The sequence below is a fragment of the Cetorhinus maximus genome, chromosome 19 (assembly GCF_964194155.1).
Source record: "Cetorhinus maximus chromosome 19, sCetMax3.hap1.1, whole genome shotgun sequence".
NCBI lineage: Eukaryota > Metazoa > Chordata > Chondrichthyes > Lamniformes > Cetorhinidae > Cetorhinus > Cetorhinus maximus.
In genome coordinates this window covers 71,398,835-71,416,375 of record NC_135897.1, presented here as the reverse complement: position 1 = coordinate 71,416,375, position 17,541 = coordinate 71,398,835, and the positions used below count along the sequence as shown (strand labels likewise).

Below are 17,541 nucleotides of genomic sequence, written 5' to 3'. Positions count from 1 at the left end.
GTCACAGATATAAATTGTTAGATGTTGCTATTCATTCTGTTTGATGTTGCTACATGTGGGAAGGGGAAGAGTGCATTTCAGATACTTCATTTTGCCTCCGTGCAGGGAGGGAATGTTGATGGTTCAATAATGGAGGCTGGACTCTTCATGGTATTCATGATTGAAGGTGGCGTTCGTGGGCGAAAGTGGTATAGAATTGGATTTCCAAATTGTGCTACCATGGCTCCTGTGATTGCATCTTTTGAAAGCAGTTCAGTTAGATAAAAAGGGCATTAAACAAGTTGAGCACTGTTTTTCAATTACAAACTATTAAGCCTAATTCCAAACATCATAAATGTTCTAACATTTTTATCCAGTTTCTTTCCTATCTCTCCTCTTGTACTCTGAGCTCGTCCTGTTCGCCTCCTGCTCTCGCTCTTATTCTCACTAAACCACTGACCGCTCACCACTCAATTTCCCTTCCTGACTCCCATATTACCTGAAATTATTAAAAGCTCTCACGCTGCAGATCCTTAAAATATCTGCCATTTCTCTACTGGGGAAGAAAAATCCTCGACCCCTCTGTCCATGCAAACTGCTGCAAACCCTGCCACCCCCCCAGCAACACCACACACGCACGCTTGCTCTCTCTTTTTTCCTGGAAATCCATATTTGAATCCTTCCAATTGCATTTCTGCCTGTGTCACAGCACCGAAAGAACACTCATCAAAGTCACCAATGATATTGCGAGATGATAACAAAGGTAAACTGTCCCTCCTTGTTCTTCTTGACCTGTCTTGCAACTTTTGACACAGTTGATCACACCATCCTTCTTTCTCCACTGTCATCCAATTGGATGGGACTGCACTTGTCTGGTTCCATTCTTCCCTATACAATTGTAGCCCAGAAATCACCAGCAATGGCTTTTCTTGCTCCCACAGTTATCTCTGGTGTCCCCAAGGATCTATCCTTGGACCCTTCCTATTTCATCTACATGCTGCCCATTGGTGATATGATCGAAAAACACAGCATTAGTTTTCACATGTATGCTGATAAGACCCAGCCAAGTATCTCCCTCCCTTCCATTTCTTGATTTACAGCTATTTCCGGGATGTTACTTGTGTCCTCTATAATGAAGACCAAAGCAAAAAACTCTGATTCATCTGACATCTCCCTACTTTCCATTATCAATTCTCCAGATGCACACTCTACAGGACCAATGCTCACTTTGTTAACTTTTTTTCTTATTTAAATATCTATCAAGCCGTCAGCTTAATTGGCACCACATCCACAAACATTCACTCCCTCCACCACCGACGCACAGTAGCAGCAGTGTGTCCCACCTACAAGATGCACTGCATGAATTCACCAAGGCTCCTTTGCACCTTCCAAACCCACAACCACTAGCATCTAGAAGCACAAGGGCAGCAGATACATGGGAACACCACCACCCTTCCTAACAGCACCGTGGGTGTACTTGCACAGGGACGGCAGCAGTTCAAGAAGGCAGCTCACCACCATCTTCTCAAGGGCAACTGGGGATGGGCAATAAATGCTGGCCCAGCCAGTGAAGCCCATATCCCCCGAATGAATTAAAAAAGGACAAACTCTTACTAACCATCTTTATATTACTAGCTGGTTTTCTCTCATACTCTAATTATTCCCTCCTTATTAATCTTTTTGTCATTCTTTTCTGTTCTTTATATTCTTTCCAATCTTCCGATCCACCACCCATCTTTGCGTATTTATATGCAAGTTTGATGCTGACTTTAACTTTTTTAGTTAACCACAGAAGGTGGGCCCTCCCCTTGGAATTTTTCTTTCTCATTGGAATATATATATTCTGTGCATTCTGAAATATCTCTGTAAATGTCTGCCACTGAACTTCTATTGACCTATCCCTTAACCTCATTTGCCAGTTCACTTTAACTAGCCGTGCTTTCATACCCTCATCATTGCCCTTATTTAAGTTTTAAGTATTAGTCTTGGATGCCCTCAAAATGAATATAAAATTCAATCATATAATCACTGCTACCTAGGAATGCCTTCACGAGGAGGTTATCAATTAATCCTATCTTGTTACTCAGTACCAGGTCTAGTATAGCCTGCTCTCTGGTTGGCTCCAGAATGCACTGTTCTAAGAAACTTTCCCAAAAACATTCCATGAACTCTTCATCTAGGCTACCTTTGCCCATCTGATTTTTCCAGACTATATGTAGATTAAAATCTCCCATGATTATTGCTGTACCTTTCTGACAAGCTCCCATTATCTCTCTTATACTCTGTCCTACTGTGCAGTTATAATTAAGTAACCTGTACATCACTCCAGCAATTGACTTCTTGTCTTTGTCATTCCTCATTTCAACCCAAACCGCTTCTACATCCTGGTTTCCTGAACATGGGTCATCCCTCTCTATTGTGCTAATACCATCAGTAATCAGAGCGCCTCCTCCACCTTTTCCTAACTTCCTATCCTTCCTAAATGTCACATACCCTTCAATATTCAGATCCCAATCTACGTCATCCTGTAACCGCATCTCTGTAATGACTATCCGATCGTACTACTTTATTTCTACTCGCTCTGTCAGTTTCTGTTTTGATTCAAATTCTACGTGCATTTCGATACAGGGCCTTTAGTTTTGTCCTATTATTATTGTAGCTTTATCTGCTGATTTACTCTTAGAATTGTACTCTTTGTGCCTGCTCTATCACAGTCTGTTTATCATTTCCCATTTTAATACCTATCTCTCTTGCCTTGTCTCTACTCTTTGGTTTATCACAACATCCCAAGTTTGATCCCTTGCCCCCACTATTCAACTCAAAACCCCCTCTACTTCCCTAGTTAGGCGGCTCGTGAGGGCACCAGTTCCAGCACTGTTCGGGTGTAGACCGCCCCAACTATACAGATCCCACTTTCCCCAATACTGGTACCAGTGCCCCACAAACTGGAACCCACTTCTCCCAATCTAGTCTTTGAGCTACGCATTCATTTCTCTAGTCTTATTTGTCCTATGCCAATTTGCACGTGGCTCAGGTAATAATACAAAAATTATTACCGTTGATGTTCTTAATTTGGTGCCTAGCTCATTATACTGACAGTGCAGAGCCTCCTTCCTTATCCTGCATATGTTGTTGTTACCTATATGGACCAAGACCACTGGATCCATCCTGAGCAGATGTCCCGAACCCTGGCATCAGGCAGGCAACAAAGCTGTCTGGACTCTCGCTCTTTGCTACAGAGAACAGTGTCAATCCCCCTTACTATACTGTCCCCTACTACCACTACATTCCTTTTTGCTCCCCCCACTTGGATGGCTTCCTGTACCATGGTCAGTTTGCTCAACCACCCTGCAGCCCCCACTGTCATCCAAACAAGCCTGTTGGACAATTGCAGAGGCTCACAGTCCTGTCCTCTGGGTACCCCTGCCTGCCTCACTCGCAGTCACACCCCCTGTACCTGGCCTCTGACCAAATCAGAAGACCCTATCCTAAGTGGTGTGACTGTCTCCTGGTATAAAGCACCCAAGTAACTCTCATGTTGCAGAGCCTGCAATTCAGCCTCCAAATCAACGACTCTGAGCTGAAGTTCCTCAACCACAAACACTTACTGCAGATGTGTTTGTCCTGGATCACAATGTTATCCAGAAGCTCCCACATGCTGCAGCCTTGACACATCACCTGTCCTGCCATCATCAATGTGTTTAAAAAAATTACTTAATTGTATTAATCACTTATTTAATGTTGCTTTCTTATATACTTGATTAATCTTTACCAACAAATTGTGTACTATTTTAAACCTTAGGAATAGAATAGAACTTACCCACGTACCAGATACTCACCAAATAGCTAGCTCCTTTCCCTGTAGTAGAGCAAGAACCAATTCCTATGGGGTGAGAAAGGTAGAAAGGAAATGAACACCCCCTTCCCCCTCCGCAAACTCCAAGTCTTCACTCAGTTAGTTCAGCTGCACTCCGTTTGCCAAAGCTGCACTAAAGAACCCTGAATTTATCGTAAGCTAGAGGCTATTAAGGTCAACTTTTCAAAATGTTACATGTTCTTTTAATGCTGATTTTTTTTTTTTGTTTTGATACACTTCCCCTGGTGATACTGCACTGGGAGAAAGAAACTGATTTTTTTTTTTAAACTTTGGAAAGCATTTAATTTACAATTGAATATCCCAAGACCAAGTAAGGATTCACAATTCAAGAATCTGAGTCCTCAATTTGTTATCGCTGTACCTCAATGATGCCTCTCCTTTTCCTTTTTGAAGTCAAGTTGGTATAAAAGGAGAACAAATAGTTATTTTCACAGTTAATCAAGACTACTGATTTAAAAAGTAGATTTGTAAGTGCCACAGACATAAACTGTAATAATGGGTCTTGTAATAGCCCAGAATTTTGTTATACTGCCCTTTCTGTCAGAGAGTTAATAAAGTTAGTTCAATAGTGCCTGCCTGTAGTTGAGCATGTTAGCCTTAGTGCAACTTACAACAGAAAAATGGCAACAAGGATGGAATTTTTTTTACATTTCAATGAGAAGTTAAGGACTGAAGAATATTGTAACGTGCTTTTTTTTTGGAGCTTCTAAAGGTGATTTTGAGGAAGTTTCAGTGATTTGTAAGATTACTCCATGTCTGCATACTATATTCAGGTACAAAGTGAGTCAGTATGGTATGCAATTGGAAAAAATGGCACTGAAGATATATTTGGAGACGGTAGGGATTTCAACCCCAAGAGGACAGGTGTAATTACAAATGTAGGTTAAATAAACATTTGGCTGAAAGTTTAATGAAATAGGACATGAGGATAAAGTAAATGTTTTCCTCACCATGATGGGGCCAGTTGCTTTTGAGGTGGTGTCTAATGTTGCCTGTGAGACCTCAGTAATGCTATTACCAAGCTGTTCTGGAAATTAATGAGGTTCTGACTCGTATTTTGGCATGATTACGAATGAGATTGAATTGAGTTGCATTCCATTCAAAGAAGCATTTGCTGAGTGAGACTGTTGTAGATTATATTCTCAAGTTTTAAAAAAAAATCTCGCGTCAGTGTGGGTATGATGTAAACTTAGATATCAATATTATAGGCACGTTTCTAGGAGACCTAAAGAACAGTAAAATCCAGGCCAAGCTTTTGAGGAAAGGCGGCAAGATGATGTGGTAGGAGGCCTGTGGTGAGGCCACAGCCATGGAAATGGCAGAAAGAGAGAGTTGAGTTCAAGGGAGTTCTTTCCCTGAGCCAGCAGGGGAAGTCCACCAGATTTCGGTGAGATCCAGGCCACAGCAGCCAAGTTTAGTCTCGGTCAGGAATTTAGATGCTGCCATTGCCATGGTAGCCATCAACCGCTTCAGTCAAAGTGCCGTGCCTCTGTGAAAGCCTGTTATGTTCAGACAGTATGCAGGAGTAGAGGGAACAGTAATGCTCCAGTTTGTGGTAAAGCTCCAGGTTGCGGCCATGCACCAGGTTGAGGTCGTGGTAGATTGAAAGCTAGTTCAGGAGTCTGGGAGTTCTTGAATATGCATATGATGGATGTGGAAACAGAAGTTGATGATATCAAGCAGATCAAGAGTTGCACTTGGAGAGCAAGTAAACCAGCTGGTAGAGGATGAGGGTAAAAGAACTGAAGATATAATTTCTGCACCCACAGTAGAAATGAAAGTCTTGAGATTCACAGCATACTTTCATTATTGATACAGCTGCAGCTGTCTTGTTATTTCAGAAGGAGAGTACAAGAAGAGTCCCTTAGTTGTATTCTCCCATGTAAAACTGGTGTGAAACTAATTAGTTATTCCAGTGTTAGGTCAAGTTAGTGTTACGTTGTATAATCGTATTCCACCCTGTTTTTTTGCCATTGGTAGTAGTAGGAGGGAACAAGTGGGAAGGAATTGCCTTAAGAAAATACTTTTACTAATCCCTACTCAAAATAAATTTAAGAGTACATCTGCCATCAAGGAAGAGTTAAGAGAGCACAGAACAGCCTTTGAGCATGGAGGACCAAATAAAATTATCGCAAGGCTGAAATCAAGATAAAGGACAATGTCCAGCTGACATTCTGCAAGGCTAGGTCAGTGCTTTATGCACAGTTAGAAGTGATAAATAAAGGGCTGGATTAGATTAGAAAGAACAAGGGCAATTAAGGAAGTGGAGAACAGTGAATGTGTACACCCATTGTGGTAGTTCGGAAAGCAGATGGGTTCATTCGGATTTGTGGAGATTATTAAATGGTAAATAAGCTGATTGAGAATGGGATTTACCCACTTACTACTGGTGAAGATTTGTTTTCTAACTAATAGAGGGGCGTGCTGTAAGATAGATTGGTTAAATGCATATTTATAGTTAGAATTAACTGGCAAGCAAAGAACTGCTTAACATTCATACACACACACCAGTACAAAAAATTGCCATTTGGGGTGTCTACTTCTCCCTTGGTGTTCCAGAGTATCATGGATCAGGTACTAAGAGTAGATGAAGGGAGTGTGCTGCTGCTTAAATGACATCTTAATTAGAAGTAAAGAGCACAATATAAGGTTGAACGGAATTCTAGATCAACTTCAATGGTATGGCATCAATACGAAAAAGCATAAATTTGCTTCATAGTGTCAAGTGTAACATACTTGGGTCGCCAAATAGATGGTGAAAGTATCCACAAGATGGTACAAGTAAAGCAGGGCAAGATTGAGGGGATTTTGAAATTGGAGACTTGAGAGCAAAGAAGAACTTAGAGCATTCGTGGGGATTGTTGTGTATTATTCTAAGTTTATCTCTGATTTAGCTAATATATTTGCTCCAATGTGTCAACTGCTCAAAGATGGAATAGGTTGGAAGTGGCTTGTGGAGTCTCAGAAAGCATTTGAATAAATCGAAGCACCGACTAGCGATCCTGTTTGGACCCACTATGATCCCAAAAAGCAATTGATAGTGTATGATGCCTCACCACAGGGGTTAGGTGTAGTGATTTTTTAAAATATTCATTCGTGAGATGTAGGCTTGTTGACTTGGCCAGCATTTGTTGCCCGTCCCTAATTGCCCTTGAGAAGGAGGTGGTGAGCTGTTGCTTTGAACTGCTGCAGTCCATGTGCTGTAGGTTCACCCACAGTGCAGTTAGGGAGGGAGTTCCAGGAGTTTGACTCAGCACTGAAGGAATGGTGATATATTTCCAAGTCAGGATGGTGTGTAGCTTGGAGGAGAACTTCCAGGTAGTGGTGTTTCCATGTATCTGGTACCCTTGTCCTCCTAGATGGTAGCGGTCATGGGTTTGGGAGGTGCTGCCAAAGGAGCCTTGGTCAGTTCCTGCAGTCCATCTTGTAGTTAGTACACACTGCTGCCACTGTGTGTCAGTGGTGAAGGGAGTGAATGTTTGTGGAAGGGGTGCCAATCAAGCGGGCTGCTTTGTCCTGGATAGCGTTGAGCTTTGAGTCTTGTTGGAGCTGCACTCATCCAGGCAAATGGACAGTATTCCCACCACACTCCTGATTTGTGCCTTGTAGATGATGGCCAGGCTTTGGGGAGTCAGGAGGTGAGTTACTCGCCACAGGATTCCTAGCCTATGACCCCTCTAGCCACAGTATTTGTATGGCTAGTTCAGTTTCTGTTCAATGGTAACCCCCCAGGATGTTGTTAGTGGAGGATTCGGTGATGGCAATGCAGTTGAACATCTAGGGGTGACGGTTGGATTATCTCTTGTTGGAGATGGTCATTGCCTGGCACTTGTGTAGCGTGAATGTTACTTGCCACTTGTCAGCCCAAGCTTGGATATTGTCCAGATCTTGTTGCATTTGGACATGGACTGCTTCAGTAGCTGAGGAGTCGTGAATGGTGCTGAACACTGCAATCGTCAGCGAACATTCCCACTTCTGATCTTATGGAAGGAAGGTCGTTGATGAAGCAACTGAAGATGACTGGGCCTAGGTAATCTCATAATAGAAAGCGGTGTGGAGAAGCCTGTAGCGTATGCTTCACATACATGCATTTTAATGAAGTCTGAACAAAATTACTCAAGTTGGGCAAGAGGCATTAGTGATCATAGACGGTGTTACTAAGTTCCACAAATATTTATGCGGTAGGAAGTTCACTTTATTAACTGACCTTGCAATTATATTTGGTTCAAAGAAGGGAGTACCATCCCTAGTGGCAGCATGGCTTCAGAGATGGTGCTGATTTTGATGATCCATCAGTATGATTTTAAATATCGTAAGTCAGCAAATGCAATATTCTTTCAAGTTTTCCTGTGAATACTGGTTTATTTCTAGGCACAGAGTTACCTGTGAGCTACTGTGGATATCCAAATGACATGTCAATGTCTGCCAGACAATTTGGTGAAGAAACTCGCAAGGATGTAGTGGTCAGTAAAGTACTCTATTTTGTCATGATTGGTTAGCCTAAAGAATACGATGAGAAATTGCAGGAATGTTTCGCACATAAAAATGAACTGTGTAGATGAAGGCTGTCTCCTATGGGGTTTAAGAGTCATTAACAGCACTGTTTAGAGAGAGATTGTAGAGGAACTTAGATAGAGGGATAGTCCATATGAAAGCAGTAGCAAGAAGCTATTTGGGTATCCAAAGGAAGATAGAGATATTGAAGAGTTGATGAAAAGTTGTGAAGTTTGTGTCAGGATTAGAAATATCCAACTAAGGTTCCTTTCTATGGTCAAAGAAGAAAAACATGGCACGAGTATATATCGATTTACTTGAAATGGAAGGGAACGTGTACCTTGTTTTGGTTAATAGCTATAACAAATGGATAAATGTTGAGTCTAAACGCAACACTACAGGTTTTGAAAAGTTAGTTTTTCAGTTTATGCGTTGCCAGAGATGTTTGTGTCAATGTCAGATAATAGCCCACAGATTACACCAGAAGAGTTTGAAACATTCCTGAGGAAGAATGGAGTCAGCACACTAATGCCACCTTATAACCCAGTATCGAAGGTTGCTGCAGAAAGAAGTATGCAGACTGGTCTATAAAGAGGCCTTTGCAGAAGTATTTGCTCGGTGTCAAGCTAGGCAGTAATTTCCATGTTTCTCTTCGACACAGGGGCTAGACAATTTTCTATTCTCTCAGTCTACAACAGGTTGCTGACCTTACGAGTTTGTTTAAACATGATCCTAGGGTAAGGTTTAGTTTGCTTAAGCTTGAAGTCAATATCAAAGTAAGAGAAGAGCAGGACAAAGTCATGATACACCAGGCATGAAACTTTAAAAGTTCAGTGCTGGTCAGAAGGCCCTGGTGAAAAACTGCCAAGGTGATAAAGAGATATATGTTTTTGGAGTTGTTGTAAAGAGACTGGGTTCATTCACATATTGAGTGAAGATTGGAGAGAGATTCCATCAGTGTCATATAAGATGATTTGGTTGAATGAGGAAACCTGACAAAGGGAGAACCTCCTATAATCCAAATTCCCCCTACAGTTCCAAGTGAAAGTCAGTAAGAAAGTGAAAGTCACAAAGAAACCATAAGTTTGTGAGTATCTCCGAATCCACTGGTAGGCCAAGATTAGTCTTTCATCAAAGTCCCAACCTTTAAGTAGATCTGGTAGTCAAAGTTCAGGTTTGACACAGTCAGATATGTGAGAGAACAGAGTCAAGCTCATGGCAATAGAAGATACCCAGACAACCAAAGAAGCTAGATAGGTTAATTGACATTATGCAAGAAGGAAGACAAATTAAGTTATTTTAATTATTTCTTGTCAAATGATATGTTTATTAAATACGTCCTGGTGTAAAGGGGGAGAATAATTTCACATGTGAATTATTTTGGAACTATTAGTTATAAGTTTTAGTTATGATCACAGTATCAAGTTGGACAACAACTTGTTAAATTTCAGGTATTGATGCTGGTTTAGCCATATTGTATTCTGGGTAATTAAAATGTAAAGTAGTAGATGTACATAATGTCTCAATTTTTTAAGCAGGGAGTGTAGGATCTTGTAATAGCTGAGCATTTTATTATAATCCTTTCCCTACTTTCCTGTCTGTGAGAGAGGTGTAAATAAAGTTAGTTCAATAATGGCTGCCTGCAGTTGAGCATGTTAGTCTTATTCAGTGCAATACAAAACAAGTCTGTTGATTCAACTTTCCAACAGCAACACCCTGAATTCGAAGAGCATTAAATAGGCTAGGTGTTTGTCCTGTAGCTGGATCAATGACCTGACCTTAGAGTCTACAGCACAGTAAAAGGCCCTTCAGCCCATCGAGTCTGTGCCAGTCAAACAAGTATCTAACTATTCTAATCCCATTTTCCAGCACAAGGCCTATAGCCTTGAATGCCCTGGCATCGCAAGTGCACATCCAAATGCTTCTTAAATGTTATGAGGGTTTCTGCCTCTACCACCCTTTCAGGCAGTGAGTTCCAGATTCCCACCACCCTCTGGGTGAAAAAATTCTTCCTCACGCCCCCTCTAAACCTCCTGCACCTTACCTTAAATCTATGCCCCCTGGTTATTGATCCCTCCACCAAGAGGAAAAATTCCTTCCTGCCTACCCTATCTATGCCCCTCAATTTTATACGCCTCAATCATGTCCTATCTCAATCTCCTTTGCTCCAAGGAAAATAACCCCAGCCTATCCAGTCTCTCCTCATAACTAAAACTCTCCAGCCCAGGCAACATCCTGGTAAATCTCCTCTGCACACTCTCTATCTAGTGCAATCACATCCTTCCTATAATGCAGATTCCAGAACTGCACGCAATACTCTAGCTGTGGCCAAACCAGTGTTTTATACAGTTCCAGCATAACCTCCCTATTCTTAGATTGTATGCCTCATCTAATAAAGGCAAGTATCCCACATGCCTTCTTAACCACCTTATCTACCTGTCCCGCTACTTTAAAGGACCGGTGGACATGCACACCAAGGTCCCTCTGATCCTCGGTACTTCCCAGGGTCCTACCATTCATCTAATATTCCCGTGCCTTGTTTGTCCTGCCCAAGTGCATCACCTCACACTTATCCGAATTAAATTCCATTTGCCACTGCTCAGCCCATCTGACCAGCCCATCTATATTCTCTTGTAATCTATGGCTATCCTCATCACCATTTACCACCCCACCAATTTTCGTGCCATCTGCGCACTTACTGATCAACCCTCCTACATTCAAGTCTAAATCTTTTATATATACCACAAACAGCAAGGGACCCAATACTGATCCCTGTGGAACCCCACTGGACACTGGCATCTAGTCTCAAAAACACATCTTGACCATCACCCTCTGCTTCCTGCCACTCAGCCAATTCTGGATCCAATTTGCCAAATTGCCTTGGATCCCATGGGCACTTAACTTCATTATCAGTCTCCCATGTGGGACCTTATCAAAGGCCTTGCTGAAGCCCAAGTAAACTACATCAAATGCATTGCCCTCATATATACACCTGGTCACCTCTTGGAAAATTCAATCAAGTTGGTCAGACATGACCTCCCCTTAACAAAACCATGCTGACTGTCCTTGATTAATCCCTGCCTCTCCAAATGTAGATTAATTCTGTCCCTCAGAATTGCTTCCAATAGTTTCCTCACCACTGAGGTTAGACTGACTGGCCTGTAGTTCCCTGGTTTATCTCCTCTTCCCTTCTTGAATAACGGTACCACATTGGCTGTCCTCCAGTCCTCTGGCACCTCTCCTGTGGCCAGAGAGGTATTGAAAATTATTGCCAGAGCCCCTGCTATCTCCTCCCTTGTCTCACTCAACAGCTTGGGATACATTTCATCCGGGCCTCGAGATTTATCTACTTTTAAGCCTGCCAGACCACTTAGAACCTCCTCTCTTTCTATGCTAATTTCTTTAATTATATCACAGTTCTTCTGCCTGATTTCCATGCCCACGTCTTCCAGCTCCCCACATAAATTACCACTATGATCCTTAATGGGCCCTACTCTTTCCCTAGTTATCCTCTTACTCTTAATGTACTTGTCAAATAACTTTGGCAGGTAAAATAACTTTGGCCGGTAAAATAAAGGAAAATCCAATATTTTTTCATGCCCCCTTTTTGGTCTCCTAATTTCCTTTTTGTGTCCCCCCTATTCCCCTCGGGCTTCTGCTGTTTTGAGCCCTCAGAATCTGCCATAAGCCTCCCTTTTTCTCTTTATCCAATTCTGTATATCTCTCGACAACCAGGGTTCCCTGGATTTGTTGGTCCCACCCTTTATCTTTACTGGAATATGTTGGCCCTGTACTCTCCCTATTTCCTCCTTGAATGAGTCCCATAGCTCTAATGCAGATTTACCTAAAAGTAGCTGCTCCCAGTCCACTCTGGCCAAATCATATCTGATCTTATTAAAATCGGCCTTCCCCCAATTTAGAACTCTGATTCCTGGCCCATCCTTGTCCTTTTCCATAACAACCTTGAGTTATGATCTCTATCTGCAAAATGTTCCCCCGCTGATACCTTTACCACTTGCCCGGCTTCATTCCCTAAAATTATATCCAGGACCGCCCCCTCTCTTGGAGGACATTCTACGTACTGGCTTAAAAAGCTCTCCTGGATACATTTTAAGAATTCTGCTGCCTCTAAACCTATCACACTATGATTAACCCAATTAATGTTGGGGAAGTTGAAATCCCCCACTATTACTACCCTATTATTTTTACACTTCTCTGAAATTTACCTACATATCTGCTCTTCTATTTCTCTCTGACTGTTTGGGGGCCTATAGTGCACTTGGAGCAATGTGATTGCTCCCTTTTTGTTTTTCAGTTCTACCCATATGGCTTCATTTGAGGAGCCTTCTAAGATGTCATCCCCCCCTTACTGCTGTAATTGATTCCTCGATCAATATTGCGATACCCCCTCCTCTTTTACCTCCTTCCCTGCATCGCCCGAGGGCCCTATATCCTGGAATATTGAGCTGCCAATCCTACCCCTCTCTCAACCATGTCTCTGTGACAGCAATGACATCATACTTCCATGTGTTAATTTGTGCCCTCAACTCATCTGCCTTATTCGTCAGACCCCTTGCATTAAAATAAATACCATCCAACCTTGCCAAAGTCCCTTGTGCCTTAACTGGCCTATAATTTCTATGCCTTCCAGCCTCACTTGCTCTCTTCTAATTTTGGCTGTGCATCTCCCCCTGCTGAACCTCCTGTCAGGATCCCATCCCCCTGCCATCTTAGTTTAAACCCTCCCCGACAGAACTAGCAAACCTCCTCGCAAAGATGTTGGTATCATTCAGGTTCAGGTGCAACCCGTCTGCCTTGTACAGGCCCCACCGTCCCCAGAAATCTAAAGCCCTCCCTCCTGCACCATCTCTCCAGCCACGCACTCATATGGATTATCCACCTATTTCTATACTCACTAGCCCGTGGCACGGGAAGTAATCCAAAGATTACTACCTTTTGAGGTCCTGTTTTTTAATCTGCTTCCTAGCTCCCTAAATTCTGCTTGCAGGATCTCATCCCTTTTTTTTACCTGTCATTGACACCAATATGTACCACGATGTCTGCCTGTTTGCCCACCCCCTTCAGAATGCCCTGCAACCGTTCAGTGACATCCCTGACCCTGGCACCAGGGAGACAACATGCCGTCCTGGAGTCACGTCTACGGCTGCAGAAACACCTGTCTGTTCCCCTTACTATCAAGTCTTCTACCACTATTGCTTTTCCCCACTCCCCCCGCTGCCCCGTGCAGCTGAGCCACTCAGTGCCATGAGTGTGGCTGCACTCCCCAGAGGAACCGTCACTCTCACTGTTTTCCAACACACAGAACTGGTTGTTGAGCGAGATGCACCCTGGGGATTTCCTGACTAACTGCCTGACACCTTTCTTCTGACTGTCACCCATTTCCTCTCTGCCTGCACTTCCATAAGCTGTGGGGTAACCACGTCTAAAAACGTGCTATCCACGAAACTCAGCCTCGCGGATGCACCTCAGTGCCTCCAGCTGCCACTCAAGCTCCGAAACTCGGAGCTCAAGTAGCTGCAGTTGGTGGCACTTCCTGCACACGTAGTAGTTCAGAGCGCCAGGAGCATCTAGGACTTCCCACATGTTGCAGGCGGTACATAACATGGAACTGAGCTGCCCTGCCATCCCTCTAGTTGGGGGAAAAAAACCCTTTTTCTTAAATACAGTAAAAAAAAAGTTAAATTATTTATGTACTTTAAATAAAACCTAGAACCCTTACCTTTCCTTAGCTTAAGCTATTTTAAAGTGGAGAAAAACGCATACCCACTACTCACCAATTAGCTCTCACCTTTGTGCTGACATCACTTTTTGAAGCTTGCCCACACTCGCGCTGGTTCTGATCTCTCTGCTGCTGTCTTGTTGAAAATAACAAGAGTCTTTTTTTTTTGCAAAAATATACTTTATTCATAAAATATCTTCAATCACATTCCAAACCATTTCAAAAACACCATTACAAGGGTACAATCCAGGTTAAACTTTTACAAAATGTATCACCAGGTGCATCAGTACAAACAATATTACAATCATTTACAGCCTTTCATTTTGAGCTGTACAGCCCGAGGGGCTCTAAACAGTTCCCAGTCTCTCGGTGCGCTGTGGCAGAAAGGTCTTAGACAGCGACCCTTCCCCATTGCGCCTTTGCGGCAGCTGCCCCAAGCTTTAGTGCGTCCCTCAGCACGTAGTCCTGGACTTTGGATTGTGCCAGTCCGCAACAATCGGTCGGGGACAACTCTTTGTGCTGGAAGACCAACAAGTTTCGGGCAGACCAAAGCGCGTCTTTCACCGAGTTGATGATCCTCCAGTTGCAGTTGATGTTTGTCTCGGTGTGTGTCCCTGGGAACAGCCCGTAGAGCACAGAGTCCTGTGTCACAGAACTGCTCGGGATGAACCTCGACAGCAACCACTGCATCTCTCTCCAGACTTTCTTTGCAAAGGCACAATCCACAAGGAGGTGAACAACGGTCTCTTCCCCACCACAGCCACCTCGAGGGCAACGTGCAGAGGGGGTGAGCCTCCTGGCGTGTAGGAAGGATCTGACGGGGAGGGCCTTTCTCACCACCAGCCAAGCTACGTCTTGGTGCTTGTTGGAAAGTTCTGGCGATGAGGCATTCTGCCAAATGACTTTGACAGTCTGCTCGGGGAACCATCCCACAGGGTCCACCCTCTCCTTTTCCCTCAGGGCCTCTAGGGCGTTACGTGCTGACCACTGCCTGATGGACTTGTGGTCAAAGGTGTTTTTCTGCATAAATTTTTCCACCAGGGACAGGTGGTACGGCACGGTCCAACTAATTGGAGCGTTCCGCGGCAGCGTGGCCAGACCCATCCTTCGCAACACCGGGGACAGGTAGAACCTCAGCACGTAGTGACACTTGGTGTTTGCGTACTGAGGGTCTACGCACCGCTTGATGCAGCCACACACAAAGGTGGCCATCAGTATGAGGGCGATGTTGGGCACGTTTTTCCCCCCTTTATCTAAGAGTTTTTTTTTGTAAAAATATACTTTATTCATAAAATATCTTCAATCACATTCCAAACCATTTCAAGAACAACATTACAAGGGTACAATCCAGGTTAAACTTTTACAAAATGTATCACCAGGTGCATCAGTACAAACAATATTACAATCATTTACAGCCTTTCATTTTGATCTGTACAGCCCGAGGGGCTCTAAACAGTTCCCAGTCTCTCGGTGCGCTGTGGTAGAAAGGTCTTAGACAGCGACCCTTCCCCATTGCGCCTTTGCGGCAGCTGCCCCAAGCTTTAGTGCGTCCCTCAGCACGTAGTCCTGGACTTTGGATTGTGCCAGTCCGCAACAATCGGTCGGGGACAACTCTTTGTGCTGGAAGACCAACAAGTTTCGGGCAGACCAAAGCGCGTCTTTCACCGAGTTGATGATCCTCCAGCTGCAGTCGATGTTTGTCTCGGTGTGTGTCCCTGGGAACAGCCCGTAGAGCACAGAGTCCTGTGTCACAGAACTGCTCAGGATGAACCTCGACAGCAACCACTGCATCTCTCTCCAGACTTTCTTTGCAAAGGCACAATCCACAAGGAGGTGAACAACGGTCTCTTCCCCACCACAGCCACCTCGAGGGCAACGTGCAGAGGGGGTGAGCCTCCTGGCGTGTAGGAAGGATCTGACGGGGAGGGCCTTTCTCACCACCAGCCAAGCTACGTCTTGGTGCTTGTTGGAAAGTTCTGGCGATGAGGCATTCTGCCAAATGACTTTGACAGTCTGCTCGGGGAACCATCCCACAGGGTCCACCCTCTCCTTTTCCCTCAGGGCCTCTAGGGCGTTACGTGCTGACCACTGCCTGATGGACTTGTGGTCAAAGGTGTTTTTCTGCATAAATTTTTCCACCAGGGACAGGTGGTACGGCACGGTCCAACTACTTGGAGCGTTCCGCGGCAGCGTGGCCAGACCCATCCTTCGCAACACCGGGGACAGGTAGAACCTCAGCACGTAGTGACACTTGGTGTTTGCGTACTGAGGGTCTACGCACCGCTTGATGCAGCCACACACAAAGGTGGCCATCAGTATGAGGGCGATGTTGGGCACGTTTTTTCCCCCTTTATCTAGAGGCTTGTACATCGCGTCCCTGCGGACACGATCCATTTTCGACCTCCAGATAAAGCGGAAGATGGCCCGAGTGATCGCCATCGCGCAGGAGTCTGGAATGGGCCAGACCTGCGCCACGTACAGCAACAGCGAGAGTACCTCACACCTGATGACCAGGTTCTTACCCGCAATGGAGAGGGAGCGTCGCTCCCACATGCCCAGTTTCCTTTTCACCATAGCCACTCGCTCCTTCCAGTTTCTAACGCATGCCCCGGTCCCTCCGAACCATATCCCCAGCACCTTCAGGCCGTCAGCCCTGACAGTGAAGGGGACAAAGGATCGGTCAGCCCAGTTCCCAAAGAACATGGCCTCGCTCTTCCCACGATTTACCTTGGCTCCCGAGGCCAGTTCGAACTGGTCGCAGATGTGCATCAGTCTGCGCACCGACAGCGGATCCGAGCAGAAGACGGCGACGTCGTCCATGTACAGGGAGGCTTTTACCTGAGTGCCTCCACTGCCTGGGATCGTCACTCCTCTTATGCCCGGATCCTTCCTGATGGACTCGGCAAAGGGTTCTATGCAACACACGAAAAGGACAGGCGAGAGAGGACAGCCCTGCCTGACTCCAGATTTAATCGGAAAGCTATCTGTTTCCCACCCATTGATTGAGACTGCGCTACTGATGTTAGTGTAGAGCAGTTGGATCCAATTTCGAATTCCCTCCCCAAACCCCATTTTGGAGAGCACATCCCCCATGTAGGTGTGCGATATTCTGTCAAAGGCCTTCTCCTGATCCAAGCTGATGAGGCAGGTATCCACACCCCTGTCCTGTACATAGGCAATCGTATCCCTGAGCAGCGCCAGGCTGTCAGAGATCTTCCTGCCTGGCACAGAGCAGGTCTGGTCAGGGTGAATCACCAATTCCAGAGCGGATTTGACCCGGTTGGCGATGACCTTGGACAGAATCTTATAGTCCACATTCAACAGTGAAATGGGTCGCCAATTTCTAATTTCCTCCCTTTCCGCCTTGTGCTTGTAGATGAGGGTGATGATGCCCTTCCTCATGGATTTGGACATACTACCGGCCAGGAGCATACTCTCGTACACTCCTAGC

At 44.6% G+C, this 17,541-nt stretch overlaps 1 protein-coding gene across 17 annotated transcripts in view; it reads left to right on the top strand.

The window, feature by feature from the left end:
* Positions 1 to 17,541, top strand: part of LOC144693906 (disks large homolog 1) — a 412,000-nt gene that overhangs the window by 66,392 nt on the left and 328,067 nt on the right. Inside the window, exon 3 of one of the 17 annotated variants that reach the window (XM_078564096.1) lies at positions 8,228 to 8,319. The exons of the other annotated variants lie outside the window; for them this stretch is intronic. Coding sequence (XP_078420222.1) covers positions 8,228 to 8,319 — 92 coding nt within the window. The remainder of the gene's footprint in view (positions 1 to 8,227; positions 8,320 to 17,541) is intronic. 17 annotated transcript variants of the gene reach the window in all.